Source organism: Mustela putorius, unplaced genomic scaffold (genome assembly GCF_011764305.1).
Source record: "Mustela putorius furo isolate JIRA1106 unplaced genomic scaffold, ASM1176430v1.1 tig00537350_pilon_pilon_pilon, whole genome shotgun sequence".
In the NCBI taxonomy this organism is placed as follows: Eukaryota; Metazoa; Chordata; class Mammalia; order Carnivora; family Mustelidae; genus Mustela; species Mustela putorius.
The window spans coordinates 7,283,285-7,308,080 of NW_025422471.1; the positions used below are offsets into that span (position 1 = coordinate 7,283,285).

At 44.4% G+C, this 24,796-nt stretch overlaps 1 protein-coding gene and 1 long non-coding RNA gene across 4 annotated transcripts in view; one reads left to right on the forward strand and one right to left on the reverse strand.

Annotated features, from left to right (window-relative positions):
* Positions 1-1,078: 1,078 nt before the first annotated feature.
* Positions 1,079-2,660, reverse strand: LOC106003546. Its single transcript, XR_001176097.2, has 2 exons — positions 1,940-2,660; positions 1,079-1,573 (listed from the first exon to the last, which is right to left on the reverse strand). It is a non-coding gene; the product is annotated as an uncharacterized LOC106003546 (long non-coding RNA).
* Positions 2,661-6,537: 3,877 nt separating this feature from the next.
* Positions 6,538-24,796, forward strand: part of ERAP1 (endoplasmic reticulum aminopeptidase 1) — a 39,445-nt gene continuing 21,186 nt past the window's right edge. Inside the window, exons 1-9 of one of the 3 annotated variants that reach the window (XM_004769945.3) lie at positions 6,538-6,673; positions 11,610-12,153; positions 14,762-14,900; positions 17,537-17,671; positions 20,471-20,591; positions 21,378-21,532; positions 21,863-21,976; positions 23,148-23,279; positions 24,625-24,756. In XM_004769945.3, coding sequence (XP_004770002.1) covers positions 11,627-12,153; positions 14,762-14,900; positions 17,537-17,671; positions 20,471-20,591; positions 21,378-21,532; positions 21,863-21,976; positions 23,148-23,279; positions 24,625-24,756 — 1,455 coding nt within the window. In that variant the 5' untranslated portion in view covers positions 6,538-6,673; positions 11,610-11,626. The remainder of the gene's footprint in view (positions 6,674-11,609; positions 12,154-14,761; positions 14,901-17,536; positions 17,672-20,470; positions 20,592-21,377; positions 21,533-21,862; positions 21,977-23,147; positions 23,280-24,624; positions 24,757-24,796) is intronic. The other 2 variants (XM_004769947.3, XM_004769946.3) reach the window with 2 other exon arrangements.

Genomic DNA, 24,796 nt, shown 5'->3' on the forward strand with positions numbered 1-24,796 from the left:
CAGGTCTGTGAATCGCCAGGTTTACACACTTCCCAGTGCTCCCCATAGCACATACCCTCCCCACTGTCCATATCCCCACCACCCTCTCCCTACCCACTCCCAAGAAATCAGTACCTTCTATTCACACACTTTCTCAGCTTGTTTTCCTGGCTGAATCTAGTTGTAGCCTCTCTGCTTGAGACCCAGTTTTTGGATTTCGTTTGGTTCTAGTTGGAAGGCTATCTTCTCAGGACTTTATTTAGGTTTCTGAGTCCATGTTTTCACTGGACAATGTTTTTGATTCTGTGTCCCTCCTGTCCCCTCCTTAGACCCTTCCCCCACCCTGTTCCCCACATACTCTCCCCTTCTCCCATCATAGTAATTGCTTTTTTTTTCTTTTAAAGATCTTTATTTATTTGAGAGTGAGTGCAGAACCCCAACGTGGGGCCAACGTGGGGCTCGATCCCACCACCCTGAGATGATAACTTGAGCCCAAACCAAGAGTCAGATGCTTAACCAACCACGCCCCCAGTCGCCCCTGGATGGTAGCTTAGACAGATGACAGTATAGAAACCAGATTGAAGAAGAGGAAGTTAGAAGTTACAGTACTAGTTAAGAGGGTATTTATAATAGCACAGGTGAGATGGCTGGAGGCAATTGGAATGAACAGGAGGAGAAGGAGTCAAGACACCCTTTGGAAGTAATATTGACAGGCCCGGGGAAGGTTGAGGGGTAAAGGAGCAGAGGTCCGAGATGATAATGTTGTGTTAATGGCTCATGGCTCAGGGGACTAGATTGAAGGCAAGATCACAAACGCACTTGCCCCTCACTGTTCCCTTTTAAACCAAGATGGCAGGCAAGTTAACCTACACTAGGAGAGCTCTGAGAAGCAGAAGCACTTCATCTCTAGAATTCATCCTGGTTCCACCAGTCACCTGGCTCTGTCGCTGCCTCGCTGTACACCCCAGTGGTAACTTACCTTACAGAGCCTCTGTTTCTCTCACTGGAAATGATAACAGAACATACCCTAGAGTGTTCCTGAGAATTAAATGATGCATTTTATCTGAAGCGTTTGGCACAGCACTCAGCACACAGGAAATGCTCAAAATGCACCAGTTTTTATTACTGAGATGCGCTGCCTTTGGCCACTCATGCTTTTACCAGTTTCAGTTTCCTCCTGCTTTGAGAGCTCCTTTCTGAACTCTATGCCTCATCTCCCCATTTTCACAGAGCTCCTGGATAGGTCTGTCTTTTTCTTGCTTTGACTTTGGTACTCGTCTAGGCTCAGGACATGATCAGGAATCCTTCAACCTCCTTTTCCCCTCACGTTTCAGCTGGGCCCAAGGGACCGAATGCCCAGGCCTGCTTTCCTTCTCGATCTGCCAGCAGAGAAGTCTGTAACAGCAGATTTTTGCAAGGCTTTGCAGGACTGCAATTTTAAATACATTTGAGTACATATTCTCTCCTGTAAAATGCAGTAAAGTGAGTTTTAAAGCTTTGTGACAGCTTCAAGCGCCTTCATGAAATTTTAGAAATGCAGCTTCAGTTTTGTTTGTTTGTTTCAGATTTTTGCCACTTCAGAAATTGACCATGCCTGTGATGATGAACAGAGAAAAGCAGGATTGGACAGGGGTGTGGATTCTGCCTGGTTGGTTGGGCAGGTCCACTCAAGGATCAAGGGGCTACTCCTCTCACATTAGGCCAATATAATTCTTTTTTTTTTTTTTTAAAGAATAATGAATTTTTTTTAAAAATATTTTATTTATTTATTTGACAGAGAGAAATCACAAGTAGGCAGAGAAGCAGGCAGAGAGAGAGGAGGAAGCAGGCTCCCTGATCAGCAGAGAGCCTGATGCAGAACTCGATCCCAGGACCCTGAGATCATGACCTGAGCTGAAGGCAGAGGCTTTAACCCACTGAGCAACCCAGGCACCCAGGCCAATATAATTCTAATGCATACCTCAGGGAAATTACCAACGACTCAAGTTCTACATGTGGAATCCTCCCCCAGAGAGTCAAAACGGCGAATAGTAAATCCACGGCTGATGAAAGTCTATTATGTGTTCATTTTTTTGCTGATGTCCTGGAAGGCAATGATATCACTCACAGAATATGACAAGACTGTGCTGAATGCGCACATTGTTTAGAAAGGGGGATGTTAATCAATCCTCAGAACACACCCCTGATTTAAAACATCGTTGTGAATGATTATTTCGTATGCCATATTTCTAAATGCTGATTTGATCTGGTCTTGCTGTGTCGGAAAAGACAGATTCTGGGGCAGATTTTTTGCCATTCAAATTTACAGTAGAACTGAGCTTTAAGGACACTGAAAGGCAAGTAAAAGAAATACATCTGAGTGTGAATGGTAGGAAAAGTTTCTAATTCCTCTTTATCCCTCTCTGTCACACACGCACGCACGTGCATCCCACTTAACAAAGCCTGACCCATGGAGCCATAGGCTCTCCTCCCTTCCTGGTGTCACAGTCCTTTTCTTTTGGTTGCTTTGCATCGCCCGTGAAATTTCTGGGGCTCTCCAGACTATCCAACAGTCAGTTGTAGAGAAGATGTGATGATTCTGCTTTGCAGCTTCATCAAGGAGTCTGTCAAAAAATGGAGTGGACCTGGGGCACCTGGGTGGCTCAGTGGGTTAAAGCCTCTGCCTTCAGCTCAGGTCATGATCCCAGGGTCCTGGGATTGAGCCCTGCATCGGACTCTCTGCTTAGCAGGGAGCCTGCTTCCTCTTCCCTCTCTCTCTGCCTCCCTCTCTGCCTACTTGTGATCTCTGTCTGTCAAATAAAATAAATAAAATCTTAAAAAAAAAATGGAGTGGACCTTAGGGGGGGTGCTTATCTGAAATTGAGGGACATTATCAAAATTACTTAAATCAAGTTGGTTGATGTAAAATATAGTTCAGGTTTAGGCTTCATTGGAATCTAGGTCAGTCAACTTCAAACAATGTATGGGAAGTGAAGGAAAAAAAAAACTCACATGTCCCATGCGACACAAAGGACACCACCTTCCATTAAGTGACTATTGGAGTTAGTGGCTTATAAAATTGAGACTGTGATTTTTTTACCTCTCTTAAAATTGCATGCCGCTGATAGCCAGTTCAGTAAGCTTTAATCCAAAAAGAGCTGGTTTGTTGGAAGTTTGCTGGATGGCGCAAAGGCCTGAAGAACTAGCCTCAGGAAGGAGGCAGCTTCAGGCCTTGAGGGAGAGATCAGAAAATGTGTACAACAAAGGGATCTCACAAACTCTGCCCCTTATTTCTTTTTGTCCTCTTTGATATGGGGTTCGTTTTCTTAGGCATTGTCCTAGTGGAAATTTGGCCCTGTTAAGTCCAAGGCCGTATTCTTCCAGCACTGGGATCACACACACACACACAAAAAAAGATAAAAGAAGCTTCTCTGCCAGCATCAGCCGGAACAATGCTGGGCAAGGCCTCTTATTGCCCTGGCTTTTGTCACATGTCAGTCCTTGTGAGACAGGGTAATGGGAGGGACTACATGAAGAACTCCTCCTGATTTCTTTTCTCCTTTCCTCTTTCTTTTCTTGCTAGGACCTACACCCCCACCTTACATATGACTTATAGTAGAGTGAATGTAGGTCCTCCTTATAAAGGCCAAGGAGTTATTTTTTTTTTTTTTTGACTCTTCCAGCACAATAGATAACATCTGAGGGGTGATCACTTGAGGTCATCCTGTATGTTTTCCAGACACCTTGACGCCAAGACCCCTGGCTCCAGGGCCAAAGTGATTTATGAGGGACACTTGAACACTCACCCTTGTTTTGACCAATTCCTAGATGCCTAGAGGATATGTACACCAGATTGCAATTCTCAGTAAAACCCCCAGACCCAAGCAAAGACCCAGTTTCCCAGATGGTCTGTCTATCTCTAGTCTTTCTACATCTTCAGTAAATTCTGCTCTCACTTCCTCTTGGCTTCTCTTTTATTTCTAACCTGCATGAAGCCAAGGACTGTATTGGTGGGTCCTGTGGAACCTCTTCTGCGTTCTCAGACCCAGCCAGCCTATGTCACTTGGGCTAATCACTGTGGCCAGAGAATGGGGTTGCTATGTTCATCCTAGACTGAGATTGAGTTATGAAGCTATGCATTTTCCAGGAAGGGAAGAACACATGCTGAACAGACAAAAGTGGGGAGAAAAGCCACTAGAGACATTCAAAGATAATAAATCATAACTTGATGGTTGGCAGTGTGTTTATGTCACAGAGATAAATAAATATTCATCATTCACCTAAGCGTCCCATGCCTCTCATTAGATTTACCATCAATTTTCCAATTACTGTTTTTTGTCCATAAAGATGTTCAAAATTACTTGGGACCTCCTTATAATTGTTTTTGTATTTGTTCAGTTTCTTTAAAAAAAATTATTTATTTATTTGACAGACAGAGGGGGAGATCAAGCAGGGGAGCAGCAGGAGAGAGAGAAGCAGGCTCTCTGCTGTACAGGGAGCTGGAACGGGGCTCAATTCCATAACCCTGGGATCGTGACCTGAGCTGAAGGCAGTTGCTTAACTGGCTGAGCCACCCAGGTGCCCCTATTTGTTCAGTTTCGATACAGTTTAATATTTATGGTGCATATTGTAACTGGCTTACTCAGTATGTCTTCCCACCTTGTATCAGAATTCCTCACTCCACCTTAGAGTCTGGAGAGCAAATACTTCTTTTCCCACATCTTCCTGCACCTAGGTTCTGGGTCTTCATTAGGCTCCACCAAACAGAAGCACTGGTAGGGCAGCTGAATTTGAAACTGAGTTTTAAGTGCAGAGAGAGGCCCGGATTGAGCTACTCATTTTGCTGGACAGACTGTAACATCATGACATGGTTCCGAAGCCAGCCCCTGTGCTAGCTGACGCCCAACTGAGCAGATGGCTTCTGAGTTGTGGCAAGAGAACTAGTTCCAATGGTGGCCAAGTTCTACATTATGGCTTTGGAATTTGTTCTTGGAAGCTCCCCCTAGTGTGTGTTTTTAAAACTTCTGTATGATTATTATGTAAGTCATGTAAAAGCCGGCAATAAATCCTTTTTTCATTAAAGAGCTTGAAAGGATTCTGTTCTCTGTGGTTCAACCCTCACTGAAGCAACATAGACATTAGTCTTTAAAATGTCACTGGACATTTTGGCTATTTCATTCTTCTTTTCCATCTTTTAAATTACATGCATACTAAACACAAAATGAGGTTGGCTTTATTTATTATTTGTTGCTTTCAGTGAACAGGTGAATTGGAAAGTGATCACAGTTCCTGCTAAGGGGTTTGTTAGATTCTTAGGGAACACCTGCTATTATTCAATATGCCTGTGTTGGAGATCTTCCATTTGTCCCTCCAGATCCACAAAGCATGCATGAATTTACTGCATAAGAAGTTCTCATCTGAGCAAAGCAGATCACTCACTGACATCTGGAGGCCTTGGAGGCTATAGCGATGGGCTGACACACCTGCCACAATTGCAAATGAAGAAAAAATCACCTAATCCCAAAGCCCATTTCTTGCTGAACTGTAAAGAAAACAACTTGCCTTGCTCTCACCCTCTTTGGGGCCGGGGACAGAATGTTATTTTTATATTACAAAATATCCTTGACTGGAGAGAATATGCAGAACAAAATATATTTTGTTATTTTTCAAAACGAACATAAAATTGAGAAATAAAAGTTGAGAAATACTGTTCCAGTGACTTGGAACCCCAAACTCTCAAAGGGAAGGCTAGGAAAGAAAAGATAGGAGATAGCCTGAGTACAGTAAGAAAAAGATCCCGGGGGTGTTGGTCCACTCACCAGCTTGTAGCATTTGATCAATATGAAGCCTGTGTTTTCTTGTCTTGTTACCTCATTTACCCTCAATTGTTTAAAGATGGGCTTTTTTGGATATTTCAGTCCAGTCTTCATGTTCTAAGGGGAGCGGAGAAATGGTTATCTGATTTGAAAAAGCAGAGGGAATGTTTTAATGTGGGGAGCATCAACTCTTGGGGGCCCGAGGGTCCCTAGGGGGTGGCGGGGAAGTTCCTGGGAGGCTATCTGTATCCCCTTCCTACCCTGAAGCATCTCCTAGAGTAACTCTCCTCTACTAAATGCCCAAGGATTCAGCATTTCCCAGAATGAGTCGCTGGGCGGCTCCGGTTCCTTTCGGAGGCGGGCCACGAGCTCGTAGCCCATTTGCAGAGACGAGATGATGGACACCGCTTGAGTCCAACTGGCGTGGAGCGCGTGCAGTCTCCTTGGAGGGGCGAGCTGGAGTCCAGCCTGGGTCACTTTCCGCAGCACCCACCCCTTCTTAATGTTCTCTAAGCCCTCGCTGCGCCGGAGGGTAACCGTCGAAAACTACAGCCGCAAAGACACACTCTGAATGGTCTGCGTTCGGGCAGGAGTGCTCCTCCCCACCGATGCCCCCTGTACTGCAACGCGGCCGTTTCCCTTGCGCGCAGCACGCATTTGTGAATTCCCGTCCGGGGTCCCGCGGCCTCGTTCGCGCGCCCCCACGGCTAGCTTTCTCCTTCCCCAGCTCCCGCCTCCGCCGGGGGTTCTCCGGCGCCCGTCAGGAGCGCCCCGGCCGACGCGCACCTGGCGCGCTCGCGCCGCTGCCCGGGCTCCGCTTTCACTTTCTGTTCCGGGGTAGCGGAGGCCGGCGGCAGCGGCGCGAGGGCGAGCTGGTCGCGTCGCGGATCACCCCCCAGGTACAGCGCGCAGGTCCCCAAGGCACCCCTCGGGGAGCGGTCGCGGGGCTGGAGAAAGGCTTTCCGGGCAACCTCCGGATGCCCGCCGGGGAGGCCCGAAGACTCCTGGCGTGCGGCGGAGGAGAGCGAGGCCGGGGGACGCCGGGCCGGGGAGAGTCGTGGGACCGGGGCCCGGGTCCGCGGGGAGGCGCTGTGTTGGGCGACCAGCCTAGCCTTGCTCGGGTCCTTCTCGGGCGGGAGAACGCGGGGGGCTCAGGGCCAGTGCGCCTGTTCCGCGCGTTCTCGCGGCCGCGCCGCTTCCCGACTCGCCGGAGCCTCCCTGCGGTGCACGCCTCGCCGCTGGGCTCCTGCCAGCCTCCGGATCCCCCCCGCTTCGCGAGTGGCGCCAAATGGAGGGGGCGGGGAGGACGGCGCGTTCGGCTGAGAAGGGTACCTTGGGGATAGCTGGCAGAGAAGCGAACGTGGCTTGGCATTAACTTCTGGTTGGGCGTGTTGAAGGATCGGAGTCCATGAAATGTCCCCAAGATCAGTTCTTTCCTTGCTTCTCCTGTACTTACTCCCAGCAATGGTCTTCCCTTCACTCTGGCTCTAGCTGAGTTTTATTCAGATAAAGTTCTACTGTTGGAGCAGACTACAGTTTCCTCTCTGGGTGCCTTATTTGCCAGGGGGGCCTGCAAGTTCATTTCATGGAAGGAGAAGAGCAGCCCCTTCCTTGCCATTTTCCTGGAGGTTCTTTGTGTAGGTCGGGTTCGGTAAGAAGAGCTCAGTTTCCTGGCAGATGCCCACCCGGAGTATCATCTGCTCTCAACTCAGGAGGAAAAACAAGAACAAAAACCTTTAAAAAGTTGGCCAGTGCTTTGCTTTTCCCAAGGATTTGGAATTGTGCTGGTACCATAGCCCATTTTCAGGTGGGCCTAAAGGAAAAAAATTCTAATTGGTTAAAAAAGAATATTCAAGTTAATTCAGCATTTTTTGTTTGTTAGCCAGCAGTGACGAACTATTACAATGCCTGTTAATTTCATCATTCAGACCATTCTGGGAGAAAGTCCCTTACCTGTTGGTGGTAGATTCCACATTGAGGAGTGTTCCAATAAAGGGAAGGCTGAGCTAATCCAGGATCTGTTGCCTCCGCCTCCTTCGTGCCTGAGAAAAGTCATAATCACCCAAGGCGGGCTAAGTAAATTTCCTAAAGTAACTTGAACTCTTCCTGGCGGTGAAGTTAGGAACTCTGTTACCAGCACCTTGACTGGAAGAGATGCTTTATTTAGTAAAATCAGATGCCAAAGGCAGGTACTTTTTAAAAACTGTAAAGAAATGCAGTAAAGGACAGGAACCTCCTTGAAAACTTTTTTTAATCTCTGTGCCCTAAACACGTGTATTCATCTGTCTGCTGGTATTTTTCCTTGGATATCTCAGAGATATCACAAACATTTAAAAAATGAACCGTCAATGCCCTCTCCTCCCGTTTAGAACTCTCCCACCTCTGGTCTTCTTCTCGGAAAATGGCACCTAGGACTGCCCAGATGCTCATTCTAGAAACCTGGCAGCCTTTCTGATGTGTTCTTTCAGTCACCCTGCACTTCCAGTCCACCCCAAATGTAGATGCCTGAGTGCATCCATGCGTCTGTCTCTCCCCTCTCCTACTCCCTCCCACTCTCAGAGTACAAGCTACTAGTTTACTTTGTCCAGACTCCTTTCTAACTGGTTTCTTGGCCACCCCCCAGCTCCTTTCTCGAGCCATGTAGTTTCTTAAGTGTGAACTGCATCCTAGGACCTTCTAGTTTGACACCCAGTACTACTCATTGCACTTGGGCTGGGAGCCCAATTCCTTAACAAGCCTACAGCGGAGTGGTGGTCTGGCCCCCATCTTCCCCTCCAGAGGCGTCTTTCTGCTCTATGCTGTGCCTCAGCTTCCCCAACCCTCATAACCAGGCCTCTCTACTGCCTCTGTGCCTACAAATACGCTTCCTATCCCTTCTGTCTGAAAACTACCTTCTTTTCTTAGCTAATTTGAATTTGTTCTTTAAATCTCAGCTAAAATATCCTCCACGAGCCCCCATTAGAAATCGCTCGGCCTTTTACTCTCTTTCAAGAGGTGTGTGTGTGTTTTAACCACCCTAATCGCGGTTAAAAATTCCTCCCCACCCTGAGCCCCATAAGCAGTCTGAGGTTACAAACTTATATTGCTAGTGTCCAGCCAGATCCCAGGCCCATAACAGGTCCTCAGTAAATATTTGTGGAATGAATGATTGAGAATATTTTAACTCAGTCTTTACAACATGCTGTGACAGAAGTATTATTTTCTCAGTTACCCATGAAGAGAACGAAACAGGGATTAAATAACCTGTCCAAGGTCACATAGTTGGTGGCGGAACAAGAAAGCAAAACCAGGTTTTCTTTTCTGACTGTAAGTGTAATATGTATTACATATCAGTATAAGTCTTCTGACATTTATGCCATACACGTTACATGTTCCATCGTGGTTTCCTGGCATTCTGTCCTCTTTTGAGACACAGCCATGTTCCCTTTGATTCCGTCTCCTCATGGACTCAACCTTGCAAAGCCTTGGACATGGGTCCCACTGCCAACTCCTTTAGCTGCCTGTAGGCCTGGCTGTCAGCTCAGAACCAGCTGGAATTTTTAGATTTCCTCCTGGACTTTTGGGAACACTTGGGGACTTCTGGGGTCCTCCCGTGCCTGAACCTACCACCTTCATGGTGTTCCCTACCTTCTTGGGGGCCTGGGCTGCACCCACAAAGCCACTACCATCAGAAATTCAAAATGGAAGTCTCACGCAAGTTCCCTTTATTTCTCATGTCCCAGCTTCAAGGGAAATCCATCGTTTTGCCTCTGCCCTAGAATTCTGCCTGAGGAAGTAAAAGGGGGAACCCTTTACGATTTTGATGTTTATACTTCATACGTCTTCAGATCGCTCAGTTCTCCATGGCCAGAAGCATCCTCTAGTTGGTTCCTACACACACATACAAAAAGAAGAAGCACATAAAAAACCTGTTCTCCCTGTTGAAACTTTAATTCTCTCTTCCCTTTCGTCTGGGTGAAGACTTTTGAACCGAGGTTATGGTGCCTCTGTACTTGACTGTCTCTACTGTAGTAGGTTCCTTTCTTTTTGCCTCCAGGTCTGCTCTGTGGGGAGGGGGATGTAGGCACCTTAAGCAGGGGCGCAGGATGGGGAGTGAGGGTTTGGGAGAGCACATCGGTTGTTACCTTGAAGTGGTATTCCTCCACATAGGGTTCAAGACCAGGATTTGGCAAGGATTGTCTAGAAGGTTCACAGATTGGCTTTCCAATAGAATCTCTGGGAAGATTTTTTAAAAATTCTGGTTCCCTGACCTCATCACCATAGATTTCAGTTTAACTATTCTAGACTGGGACCCAGGCCCCTGTCATTTTGAAAGCTTCCTTGGTGATGTTAATACGCAGCTAGAGTTGAGAACCACTGACATAGAGGTAGAATCCCGTGTACCACACTGTAGCAGGACTACTTTTCTCATCTGATCTATATGTTCAGGAGCCCAAGGAGCTTGAGGGAATGGAGACCGCTTACCAGGACTCATCTAACAGATGCATCCTGGCAAACACCCATTCAAGAAGTGTCTTTGTCTAAGAGAGAGAAATGTTCAGTTCTCAGCCATGGTTGCCAACTCCCTTATAATTCACATTCCTTTTGTGTCCCCAGACCTTTAAAATAAAGTGTCTTTAATGCCCTCCCTTCATTTCCAAACCCAACCCATCCTTCCAAACCATGCTCTAGTGCTCTCTGTGCAGCAATGTCACTCTCTTCTCCCCCAGCAGTATCTGTCATTATCATTCTTAGAATGCTTCACACTTTCTCTGTTGCATTCTGCCATTTGTGTATGAATGCTTTCTGCCTTTCCAGATTTTGAAGTCCTTGACTGTGGGGTTTGTGTCTTGTGTATTATTATACCTCACACCTACACACAGGGAAGCAGGCTCCCTGCAGAGCAGAGAGCCCAATGGCAGAGGCTTTAACCCACTGAGCCACCCGTGTGCCCCCAAAATATCTTTGTTGGATGACTGTAAGAGGGTATCCAGGAGATTGTTATGTTTGACACAAACTATTGCTGTGAAAATCACCATAAACCCTTTAAGTCATCCCTGGCTAATACAGATTAGATGAACTGTTGGCATGATATTTGACAGATACCGCTGGTATTAAGGGTTACTGTTAATGGATACCTGCCCCCCCCCACCCCCCTGCTACTCAGCATCTGTGTCTCCTACCTATGCTTCCTGTATGTGACAAATTCTCTATTTGGAAGCCTGGCGGGGAGCCAGACTGTCCTCTACTGACTGCAGCAGCTGTGAAATCCAGATTCTTGCTCTTCCCACCTCCCAGACTGGTGGTGTGATACCCTACCTTGCCTGAACAAAGTCCTGCGAAGCTGCAGGGGCAGTAGGGACCTCACATTGGCAGTGGCTGCGGCAGCATCCAGTAGCTGGTCCCTACACAGCAGGGCAGCTTCCTCCAAGGCCCAGGGTCGTGGGGCGTGGCCATCAGGTCAATCTCTCCGACATGGTTCTGGCTGTCCATGTTGGCCTCTTTCATGTGGCTGGCTTCCCAAGTGTCCTGACAAGTCTGTGACACTTTTGGAGAACTACTTAGCTTGTTCTGTTGCTTTCAACCAAGAACCCTGACAAATAGAGTTCTTTTAAACTTGGGGAGCCAAATGATACATTTTAATAGGTGTGAAGATTGTTGTTAACCAGTAACTTCTTTCTTGTGTGAATCAATAGCATAGGGAAGGTCATTTTACTTTCAGGTAAAGACCTAGAACTTTTGGAAGTTTGTATCAGTTAATCCTGGGTAGATACATTGTGAAATTTTGCTGTCTTGATAATATTTTAGTGACTCAATTTTTTTGGGGGGGGGTGCTTTTATATATTTTGCCGCTAGGTAGTTGGAGCAAGAAGATGTTATCTCTGTTCATCAGGTGGCCACCGGTGACCATGCCATTTCTACCATCCTTACTGTTGATTCTCTTAACTGTGTCAACTCCTTCGTGGTGTCAGAGCAGTGACACTTCATCTCCAAAAGCTAGCAATGGGACTCCATTCCCTTGGGAGAAAATGCGACTTCCTGAGCACATCACCCCAGTGCATTACGATCTCCTGATCCATGCAAATCTCACCACTCTGACTTTCGAGGGAACCACGGAAATAGAAATCACAGCCAGCCAGCCTACGAGTACCATCATCCTGCATAGTCACCTCCTGCAAATATCTAAGGCCACCCTCAAGAAGAGAGTCGGAGAGAGGCTGTCTGCAGAACCCTTGAGAGTCCTGGAGTACCCGCCTCACGAGCAAATCGCACTTCTGGCTCCCGAGCCTCTGGCTGTCGGACTCCTGTACACAGTTGTCATCGACTACTCTGGCAATCTTTCTGAGCATTTGAATGGATTTTATAAAAGCACCTACAGGACCAAGGAAGGGGAAGTGAGGTACTTCTTTCTATTTTTTTTTTTTTTAAACTCCAAGTGCTGCCCGTGCTATTTCATATGGATTATTTCTTAACACTCCCTTGATGGTTGAATGTTTTGATTTTGTGTTTCATTTATGTAGCTAAAAATAGCCCATAGATTCTTTTGTTTTTTGGATCTCATTTTTTTTTCATTCTGTTTTAATCAGTTTTCTTTCCTTCAGCTCTGCCAAAGTAACTATTTGTTTATTTGTTTAGAATTCTGATATATAATAAACATCTTTAATTCTCCTGGCCTAGGATAAGCTCCCTAGAGCTGCTATAATGAGGTACCATAGACTGGGTGGCTTAGAACAATAGAAATTTCTGCTCTTTCAGTTCTGGAGGCCAGCAGTCCAAATCCAGGGATCAGTAGGGCTAGGCTCTCTCTACATCTCTGCAAAGAGCCCTTCCTTCCCTCTTTCTAGTTTGTGGAGGCCACCGATTGTTGGCATTCCTTGGCTCCTACCGACATCTCTCTGGACTCTGCCTGTTATCATGTGGTCATTCCCCAAGTTTTCCTCTTCTTTTAAGGACACTAGTCTTACTAGACTAAGGTCCAACTTCATGGCCTCATCTTCATTTGATGACATCTGCGAAGACCCTTTTTCCAAAGTCATCTTCACAGATACAAGGGATTAAGACTTCCATGTATGTTTGGAGAACGCTATTAGAAGAAAATTTTTTTTTTCTTAGTTAAAGCTTTTTTAAAGACCCTCATCTGCCTTGCTTTTGTTCTGTTTTTAAGGAGGCAATCTATTTTGGGGGATTTTATGCTGAATTTTATTTATTATTTTTTAATGTGTTTATTTGAGAGAGAGAGAAGTGGAGCAGTGGAGGGACAGAGGGAGATGGAGAAAGAGACTCCCCACTGAGCAGGGAGCTGGGCCTGGGCCTCCTTCCCAGGACTCTGAGATCATGACCTGAGCCAAAAGCAGACCCTCAACCCACTAAGCCACCCAGGCACCCTTATGCTGTATTTTAAAATCAAATTTTAGGGACGCCTGGGTGGCTCAGTTGGTTAAGCTGCTGCCTTCAGTGGTCATAATCCCAAGGTCCTAGATCGAGTCCCGAATCGAATTCCTTGCTGAGCAGGGAGCCTGGTTCTCCCTCTGTCTGCCATTCTCCCTGCTTATGCTTATTCTTTCCTTCTCTCTCCCTCTTTCCCCGCTTCTCTCTCTACATCAAATAAATAAATAAAAATCTTAAAAATAAAGTAAAATTTTGTTAGTAGATTTAAAATTTTGTTAGTAGATTATACTCACTTTTTTCTTTTCTTTTTTTTTTAATATTTTATTTATTTATTTGACAGACAGAGAGATCACAAGCAGGCAGAGAGGCAGGCAGAGGGGGATGGGGAAGCAGGCTCCCTACTGAGCAGAGAGCCTATGCGGGGCTCGATCCCAGGACCCTGAGATCATGACCTGAGCTGAAGGCAGAGACCTAACCCACTGAGCCACTCAGGTGCCCCTATACTCATTTATTTTTCTGATTCCATATTATTCTTTTGAGGTAAAAAAAGGTCAGATGCTACCCAAAATAATTTTTTAGAAAGTAAATTTTGTCCCTATCACAGCCCCTAAAAATAACTACTACTTTTATTTTAGGGATCATACTTCCAGACTTCTCTCTGGGTATGGATATACATTATATATATAATGGAGCTATATTTTCCATCTTATAAAGGATCTTATTTTAATATGTTGAGGAGATGTTCATGTGGATATCTATCACTGTATGTTATTTTAATGAGTTTATTAAATGTATGTGCTCTGATTTAACTCATACCCCATTGACAGAGATTAGGTTGTTTCCACCCTTTCAGCAACAGCAATATCTTTGTTAATTATTTCCTTAGAGTAAATTCCTTGACATAAAATTGCTAAGTTGAAGGGTTTACAGTCTTTTGATATCCCTTGCCATATTCCACATCTGTAGCCAATACCATATATGGGCAGTCTTTTTAGAGCCAAAAAGCCAATAGATATGTCCCTGTAACTTACAGTTCATTGATTATTAAGGAAATTGAGCAGGTTTTGATAAGTTTACTATTTGTAGGTTCTTCTTCAGCGAGTTGCCTGTTTATTACCTGTACCTGCTATCCCCCTTGGTTGCTGGCATAATGTTACTTCTTTTTTTTTTTTAAAGATTTTATTTATTTATTTGGAAGACAGAGATCACAAGTAGGCAGAGAGACAGGCAGAGGGAGAGGAAGGGAAGCAGGCTCCCTGCTGAGCAGAGAGCCCGATGTGGGGCTCGATCCCAGGACCCTGAAATCACGACCTGAGCCGAAGGCAGAGGCTTTAACCCACTGGGCTACCCAGGTGCCCCATGTTACTCATTTTTAAGTGTTCATCCTCTGTCAAGGCTATTAACCCTTTTTGTCAAATAGCTTTCAATCCTTTTTCCCAGTTTTTTTGTTTGCCTTTTTACTTAGTTTATGATAACTTTTGTTCTATGAAAGATTTTTTTTTTCAGTAGTATAATCCATAATCTTATGGTATCTTTAGAAATTAAGAACCAAACACACATCTCTTTTAGAGTCCCTGGTGCTTTATGCTGTACTTTTATTTCACTCCCCATAATTTTAGAGTACTGGCATCAACGCACTTTGAACCCACTGCAGCCAGAATGGCCTTTCCCTGCTTTGATGAACCTGCCTTCAAAGCGAATTTTTCAGTCAAGATCAGAAGGGAGCCAAGACACCTCGCCATCTCCAATATGCCACTGGTGAGTCAGAATGCCTGTGTGTCTGCTCACAGGAAAACTCTGTCAACATGCTGTCACTTGCATTACCCCAGGGACAGTTAATATTCAGGTCACCTGTGTTTTTTGTTTTCTTGTGTGACAGCTAGCTTTTCTTTCTTCATTTCCAACCCATGCTTTTGTTTCAGGCAATAATTTTTCTGTAGTCAGAGAAAAAAAATTGTCCCTAAAAATATGGAGGATTTCTGTCCAAGAGGCATTCCAAGTCCCTGGTATGGCAGGAGAGACACTGTAAGGGACTCATGTCTGGTTTAAATGAGAGTGCCCTTCCCAAAGCACTTTCCCCCTCCTCTTCTCAAATGATCTTATCAAGGCCACACTTGGTCACATAAGGCTATATTTCTAGTATATAGTTCTCTATAATTTCTATATAGGATATACCGATAGTAACCATATGATTTGTAACTATCTATGAAATTGGCGAACAGAAAAAAAGTAATCTTATCTGAATATTACGATACAGAAGGTAAGTAGTGATAGATAGTTGAGTTCCCTTTAAAGAGACCATCATCCTCCAATTCCAAAGCAAACGTGGACAGCGTCCCATCTGATTTTCAAAAGTGGTGAGAAAACGCCCGTGCTGAATGAATGTAACTACTCAGTACGAGCCATGGAGCGATGATTCTAGCAGCTTAGAACAACTCATCCACTGAGCTCTCAGCCTGCCACAGCTGTGGATCATCTCGTGAAACACACAGCCTGTGTTCAGGGAGCTCGCTGTGGATGAGACTCAGGTGGAAGACACTTTGCCCAGAGTCTTAAAGGGTGTCCCAGCTCAACCCTGTGATCACACCAGAGAGGCCGAATTTTAGTGTGGGGCTCTGAGAGCCACAGCCAGCCTCTAGGACAGTAGCTTGCAACACTTAAAACTCTACAGACCACCAGCCATCTCCCCCAACACCCACCCCCCAGCACTGAATCCCTTAAAAATCCCTTCTGCAAATAAGATTCTCCCAGGCCCCCCTAAGAAGGCCATGCTCTTTGAAAAGTGCTCTTCAGCAAATCTCTACCAGCTAAGAACTTCTGTCTACTCCACCCACATTTGTAGGTGAAGAAAACAAGAAACAGTTATGTTGTTCTCCTGATAGAAATTTGAGATCGAGAACATGCCTGTTCCAATTATCCTTCCATTCCTCAATAGTACAACATTGCTCCCAGGTTTGTGAGTTCTCTAATTAGAGAATCAATCACAGCTTTGGGAGAATAAAGACCAGGGGAGGATGAAATCAAGGGGGAGACTGATGACCAAAGAACACCGATAGAGAAACTCATAGGTTTGCAGGGTGAAGGCTGGGAGCTCCTAAGACTTCACAAAGATTACCATGGATATCCAGGACCCGTTTGTTTGGGAAAGGGAAGTCTCTAATGTGATCTGGCTGGCCTCTTGGACAGGAAGGCCCACCCATCGGCAGAAATCTTACAGGACCAGCCTGAAGTCAGGCTGCCGACCCAGAGTTCAGGGAAGGACAGTGGCGTCTCCAGCTATCTCTTCGGCGACTGGAAAAGCAAAAGTGAATTGAAGTGTATGGGCAGCAGGCAGGATTTCATCCCATTTAAAGCTGAATTAATCAGCTTCCTTTCCTAGTAAATAGTGTATTTTCATTCATTCAGGAATGAAAATTTTGGTTAGGGGTGGGTAGAAGGCACTTGAAAAGGTAAGTTGGAGTTTTTCAAGAGTAAACCTAGGTCGGCTCTCAGAGTCAAGGGAGCACAGAGTGACCAGCAGACACCAGAACCGGTGGGGGTGGTGGGTATTACGAAGAAGGAGGAGGTCACAGAGATGGAGGTGGAAATAAGATTCCAGGGAAGATGTGTTAACGTGTTCATATGGAATTGGCAGGCTCCTTCTTCTCTTGCTCTCCTTCTCCTGGGCCCTGTCCCAGCCCAGTGCTTGGTGTTTCCTGACATATTAGACTTTCCTTTTGGGGAGCACACCGCTGAGACTGTCCCTCCACCACCCCCACCGCACTACGAGGCGTCTCCTGGATTTCACCTAAAGCAGATTCCAGTGAAGCAAATCCGAGTTTGGAGGAAGCTTGGCCATGTGAGGCCCAGGCATGGGTTACTTTCAATTTTGTAGGAAAATAGAAGCTCTTTTTAAAGTTGTACATGGTTACATGTTTGCCCACTGTAGAAACCAAACTAGACAGTGCGTTTCCAGATAATTCTTATACCTGTATTTAAGGTCTACTTCTTGGCAAAACCAACAATCTCAGTTTTGCTTCCTCCCATTCGTATTATCAATCCTCATGAACCAAATATGGGCCAGTTTGCAACTATCTGGGGCACTGAAAATATAGTGCCGATAGTGGCACAACTCTGTGACCATAATAAAAAAAACACACAACTGTATACTTTGAAACAGTGAATTTTATGATATGTGAATTATATCTCATTAAAATTTGAGTAGAATGGCCTTAATCTCAAAATTACAATCAGATATTAGAAAGAGAAATTTTAAAATAATTATACAAATGTTATAATGTATAATGCTATATATTCTGAATATTATGTCTGGTGGCTAGGAAATTTCTCTTTATAGATATTTTCAATGTATTGATAATTGGATTATATGATGATTTCAGTTATTATGATTTTAGGTTAAATCTGTGGCTATTGCTGAAGGACTCCTAGAAGACCATTTTGATGTCACTGTGAAGATGAGCACCTACCTGGTGGCCTTCATTATTTCAGATTTTAAGTCTATTTTCAAGATGACCAAGAGTGGAGTTAAGGTGAGCCCTAGGATTGTCAGATTGTCACACAGGGTGACCAAGTTGTCCTTGCCTGCCTGAGACTGTCTTGGTTTTAAAACTGGAAGTCCCACACCTCTGAATCTTGGGCAAAAACCGGGGTGGTTGGCATCTTCTTGTCACAGATGCTGGTATTTACAATGAGGTTCTTATCACAAAAACGTGGAGAGGCTTGGCCTGGCCTGGGCCATGGTCCTGGCTCCACCATTAACTGGTTTTCTGACCTTGACCATGCTCCCTTTGGAACCTAGTTTATGCTTTTCCAAAATACGTAAGTTGGACTAGATCTTGCAGGGGTTTCTGAAGTTGTTTCTGGCTATCACTTTCTGCTGTTGGGAAGTAAATGTCATTGACCATCTGAACAGATTCTGGCTTTGAGAAGGAAGTAAAATAGAATAGTCGGCTTAAAGTATTACATGGCTCTGGGGAGAACATTTGTGCCAGCGAATACTGGAATACTAAAGAGAATATCTTGTCTCAAGGACCACTTGCCCCTTTTCTGGGTACCATTGTGTAGTGAACAACCTGTTCAACTGTACAAACAATGCAAACAATTTTCTTTTCTGGAAGGGAGGGTTTTGATTTGAAGATACCTCATTTATTGGTGCTGGTTTTCACTGAGGCCTGAACAGGCAGGACTTCTCTGGTGAATAATCTTTTGTTGCCCTAGTGGTTCTTATTCTTGTAAGAACTGCTTACCTGGAGATTTGAAGGTGATGCTTGAGACTTGGATTTAAGGATCGATCTAAATTCAGCAGGGAAACTATCAGGAAAAACACTCACCCACTGAATTGCCTACTCTGGGAAGTCCTTTATGAAAGATTTTTTTTTTTTTAATAATGTCTCTTTCATGCCGTGATACTGTGATTTAGGATAAGAAATATATATGTGTGGTCTTTGTCCCAGTCCCTAGCATGGAGCTCTTAAAAGTAGGAATTTTCTGCTACCAGCTAGAAAGGTGTCTCTAGTTAGGTTAATGAGATGACTTGTGGGAAGCACATAGGTAACCTAAATGGGGGAGGGGTTTGGTTGCCAGAGAACCAGCCATGTGATTGGAGGGTTGGAACTTTCAGTCCTGCCCCCTTGACTTCCAGGGAGTGGAGAAGGGCTGGCGTTTGAGTTTAGTTACCAAGGGCTGATGACCTTAGCAGTCATGCCTGTGTAATGAAGCTGCCATAAAAACCGCAGAGGACATTTCAAAGAGTTTCTGGGTCAGTGCGAGTGTGGAGATTCAGAGGGAGCGGACTACCTGGAGATGGCACGGCAGCTCTTTGCCTTTTTGTATACCTTGTCCTGTACAGTTGTTCCATCTAGCTGTTCCTGAGTCATGTCCTTTTATACTGAGTAAAAGCTTTCTCTCATTTTGTGAGCTGCTCTTGCAAATTAATCACACCTAAAGAGGTGGTCGTTGCACCTTCCAAACGAGAGCCTGTTGGTCAGAAGCACAGGATGGTAGCCTGGACTTGTGAATGTCCACTGAAGTGGAAGTGGGGGCAGTTTTGTAAGACTCGGCCTTTATGTTGTGGGATCTGGTGCTCTCTCTGGGTCGTGTTGGAATCAAGTTGAATTGTGGAGACACCCAGGCGGCATTGCAGAACGGCTCAGAGGTGTGGGGTTATCCCACACACACATTAGAATTGGGGCCCAGAAGTCCTTTTACTATTCGTATTTTCAGGCCTTTTATTTCTTTGAACACATTAAATGTACATTTTATATTCTAGTAACAGTCCTGCCTGAAGTCTTTGTGTGTCTGGTTCTGTGGCTTTTTGTTTCTGCTGGTTCTTGCTTATGGTGTCTAGTTCCTTTGTGTATATTGAATTTACTGCCTGATTTGAAGGTGGATTCTTCCAGAGAGAATTTGTTTGCTCCTGTCAAGTGACTGGGAGCACTTATGGACCCATGAACTACTTTATTTCAAACTATTGGCTTCAGATTTTATTTTTATTTTTTAAAGATTTTATTCATTTATTTGAGAGAGAGAGAATGAGAGAGAGCATGAGAAGGGAGAGGGTCAAAGGGAGAAGCAGACTTCCTGCCAAGCAGGGAGCCCGATGTGGGACTCGATCCTGGGACTCCAGGATCACCCCCTGAGCCAAAGGCGGTCTCTTAACCAACTGAGCCACCACGCACCCCTGGCTTCCGATTTTTGAGCCACCTGGTTCGTGTGAGCCCAGCTGCTAACCAGCACGAAGATGAACATTTACTGATTCTCTTAGGATTTCAGTCGACCTCCCCCATATAGTACGAAGACTTGAATAGGCATTTTTTTCTCCTTACAGTCTCCTTGCGGAAGGGGGAAGCTATTTTTAGTTTACCTTTACAGCAAGGGTGTGGTCCTTAAGGGTCCAGCTTTGTGCCTGGTACATCTTCTCTTGGGCTTCCCAGCCTGGGCAGGCTCTGAACTTGATCTCCTAGCCCCTGAGACCGTCAATGCTGGGAAAACTCCATCTGCATTAGGTTAGTGTCCTCGGGACAAAAGCTGTCTGCAGTCATCCGCTGTCTACGGAGGGCCCTACCCTTACCTCGTTTTTGGCATCTAAGTTTTCTTTACTTTTCCACTATGTCATAAGAACATCTAAAAAGACATTTTTGTATATGTTACCCAGCATGTTGTAGTTTTCAGAAGGGGAGTTAATTAAAAACAGCACAAAGACAAGAACTAGAACTGCTACTTAATTGGCAACCATGTTGCAGAAGATGAAGGCTTTAATGTCCATCTTCCATACAGTTGTGGAGAGAAGCCATGAGAGCATTTGAAAAGCTAACTTTCTTTCTCTTCAGGTTTCCATATATGCTGCACCAGATAAGATACATCAGGCAGATTATGCCCTGGATACCGCAGTGACTCTTCTGGAATTTTACGAGGATTATTTCAGCATTCCGTATCCCTTACCCAAACAAGGTAAAGATTTTGCACAGTTTTTGCAAATGGTGGCATTGAATGACGTCAGCTATGGATTATAGCCTCCTAATTGGTATTCCCGTGGTTATCTCAGTAGCCTTTCAGATCCTTAAACTCTGGCAGGTGTCAGCCATCAGGTTGATCCTTCTGAGCCCTAATCTCTACAGTAAGTTTCTAATTAGAGCAGAAGCAGATCTTGATTAGGTTCTGAGGCACATGTCATGGTCATTTTATCTTCTGACTTGAAAGATAAACCCAACTAAATTAGTGGGCAGAGAGTGAAAGGCAGAAGCTGTATTTCTTTTTCTCTTTTTTCCCCCCCCCCCAGGATTGGCACATACTTGGGAAGAATACAGAGGGTGCTCAATAAATTGTTCTTAACAAATTTATAGTGTAAGGAAAATCTGCATTTTCCTTCTTAAATGGGCTGTTAGGACCATCGTGTGTTAGAGATTTTAGGCGAACAGGAGCCTGGGATGTCCCAAGTCTAGTGGATTACTGAGGAATTTGTTAATATTCAATCCCCAAACTCATGGACAGACAGCTGGAAAGGGAGTCAGGAGGCCTGGGGCCCACATCTGACTTGGTCATACAGCAGCAGAGCAATTCAGTGAACCACGGAGCCTCTTTTTCTCAGTTGTGAAAGGTTCTTCCAGCCTAGAACAGGATTCCGAAAAACCAACCTGGCTTTTCTTAGGATCCCTACACCCATCCGTTCTGAATGTTAGTGTGTATGGATGAGATCTCGTTTAGAGGCTGGTAACAGATTTTTGTGTCCTTCCCGAGATCTTGCTGCTATTCCTGACTTTGAGAGTGGTGCTATGGAGAACTGGGGACTGACCACATACAGAGAATCGATTCTCTTGTTTGACCCTGAGACGTCTTCAGCATCAGATAAGCTTAGCATTACGATGACGGTGTCACATGAACTTGCCCACCAGGTACACAGTTAATCACGCTTTTAGAAATTGTGGTGAAACTACATTGCTTTTATGGGACAGAAGAGACTATTCACACTGACATATGAAATGGATCAATTATTTTCCTATGGAAAAAAGGCAAGTAAAAATGAAAACTCTTTAATGCGTTAGGTAGCGTGTTTTAAAATGAACATGGAAAGGTTTTTTACTCTGATAAAATATTCTGTGAATGTTGCCCGTATACCGGCATCGCACATGTGAACTCTTTCCTCCTGAATACCTCATGTTTACGGCTGTGTAGATAATCCGATCTCCCTAGAAATGTGTGAATATGTACTATTTTCCTTTTAGTGGTTTGGGAACCTCGTCACCATGGAATGGTGGAATGATCTTTGGTTAAATGAAGGATTTGCCAAGTTTATGGAGTTTGTGTCGGTCAGCGTGACTCATCCTGAACTGAAAGTTGTAAGTACTTACTTTTTAACAGGTTGATCTGTTTTATTCAACACTGCTGGAAAATACTTACTGATCCTCAGTGATAGAACTCCTAGACCTATCAACTCCTTGATAGTTGAGATAGGAATCAGGTTCACTACCAGGCATGGTAGGGAACTTTAAAGGTATCACAAAGGCTTATTTCCAGACTGGTTTGCTTATTTCCAAATCTATGATTGTTAAGAAATGAAGTCAAATCTTACCCTCCTTTAATATCAAAGAAATAGAAGTAATGACACCCTATCTGTTGCATATCACTTCCTCGGCTTTCAGGTTGCTCACTGAAAGATTATCAAGTACAGATAACTGTTACTTCAGTAGGATACCACTTGTCAAATCAGATAGGATCCCATTTGCTTTAGGTAACTGCGGGTTTGTTTACATATAAGCCTGTACTCAGGAGTCTCAAACTGAATGCTTTGGAACCTTTGTGTTTATTTGAAAAATCAGGTATTCAATTTCTGAAAATCACATGCAGTAAAGTTAGAGAGAAACTTCCTTTATGTAAAAACAAAAAAATTTCAAACAATCCTTTGCCTTACTATAATTTTGAGTTAAGCATATATCAACTTCCCCATTTTCATCTTCCAATATACATTATTTATAATGTCCATATAACTGTTACACTACAATGGATCATAAATATTCTCCCATTTCCACATAACCCTTACTAATAAAAATGATTCTGTGTGTATGTTATCCTATTGGGTAATATGACCTAAGAAATCAGATTACACTTTGAGTTTGTTATCCATTTTTTTTGTTTGTTTTTTACTACATGGTTTAAATCTAAATTTCTTTGCTTTAAAATATGATTGGAGATGTTGCAATCACTACACACTTCAGTTGTTTTGATTCTATTTGGCTACAGGCCTCATGGTTTTGTTTTTAAGAGAAAATGGTCTTCTAAAGCAATAGGTATTTTAAGAGGAACAAATCCTAAAATGTTAACCTAAAATCATTTCTTGGAGTCTCTTTAGCAATGACAATTCTAGTTTATTTTGTAAACTCTATAAATACAGAAGAGGTTTGGACCAGAAAATGGAAGTATAAACCTATTACTCCAGACCAAACATTAGTCCTTTCATATTTATTATCTAAAGTAGAAGTCACATGGGTGATGTTGTCTCTGTGTCAACAGGAAGATTATTTCTTCGGCAAGTGTTTTAATGTGATGGAGGTTGATGCGTTAAATTCCTCACACCCTGTGTCAACCCCTGTGGTGAAACCTGCTCAGATTCGGGAGATGTTTGATGAAGTTTCTTATGAAAAGGTAAAAATGGATAATAAGGGGACATTTTGGACACCAAACTGCTAAAGACTTGGATGGAAGGATGATAGATAGGATTGTGGGGTAACTTTCCTTCCTGAGGAACAACCCAGGTTGAATGCCTTCTGTGCTGCCCTGTGCTGCTGGCTGGAGTTCATTCTTGAAGACCCAACGCAGTTTGATCGGTAATCCTGAAGAGAAACTTCGAGTCGGTTTCTCCCTCAACAAACGGGTCTTGACTGGGCCTCACCTTTGTACCAGGCCGAAAGTCCTGCCTCCTGTAGCTTGGCTTTCAGTGCCTTCAGAAATAGCTGGTATTGTGGAACTGCAAAATACGGTCCTATACGATGTGTTTAATAACAGAACCGGAAACGGTTGCTAACATTTAATGGGAGATCTTACGTAACAGTCTTCACCTGGCTTCTCTGGACGAGGGAAAGGGAAAGGATTCTAGTCACGGTGGTCACACGGGGCCTGTGTATTGCCCTCAGGAATACAAGCCAGAGCTAAAGTCCAAGTCCCTGCTTCTGTGAGATCAAGCTTCTGCTTCCCCAGTTCTCTTCCCATTGCCAACCATTCCACTGTCTTCAACAAGGCAGAGAATGTCATTTATCATGGTACTTGGCCCATTTATTTGTAGTAAACAGTATTTGTAGTATTTCTTTGTTTCCATCAGCAGTGCAGGGGAGATAAAAACAGACCTACAGAGGCCTAGCCCAGTGGAACAGAGGAGAGCCCAGAAATAAATGCACACTTATGTGGCCAATTTTTTTTCTGTGTGTGCCACAGTCATGGGGGTGGAGAGGAAAAGACTCTTCACCCAGGAATACTGGGTCTTGAGGCATTCTCTTGCTCCTTTTCCCTGCATTCCTCTGGCCCTCTCTGCTCCAGGATGCCTGCCCTCCTCTGTTCCTTAACTGGGACCTCTGTTTCCATCTTCTATTATAGCTACTTTCCCCACTGCTGGGCTGGAGTGACCCCGGGGAAGGCAGGAGGTGGTGCCAAGTGTTGGTTCTGCACCACTGTCCACTAACCTGGGGACAATGGCAGCTGGCCAGTGGTGGTCATTTGCCCTGTGGGGAGCCTTGGTTGCTGTTAGAAAATGATGGCACTAGGGGGTGAAGAAGAGAAACTCCTGTTCAGACCCCTGCCCAGATAGGTCCAGGTTTACCCACTTCCTTGAAAAGCACTTTTTTTTCTGTAAGTGCACTTTCTTTAATTGTGTCACAAATCACAGACTTTGAAAATGTTACCGCGGTTGCATTTTGAAAGAGTTCTTCCAAACTAAAAGTGTGACAACAGATCAGATGATGATTCAACTTAACAATTACCCACGCTGTCTTTACAGGGAGCTTGCATTCTGAATATGCTAAGGGATTATATCAGTGCTGATGCATTTAAAAGTGGTATTGTACAGTACCTCCAGAAGTATAGCTACAAAAACACAAGAAATGAGGACCTGTGGAATAGTATGGCAAGTGTGAGTATGGTTTGGTTTAGTCTCTGCCTTGGGGATTACC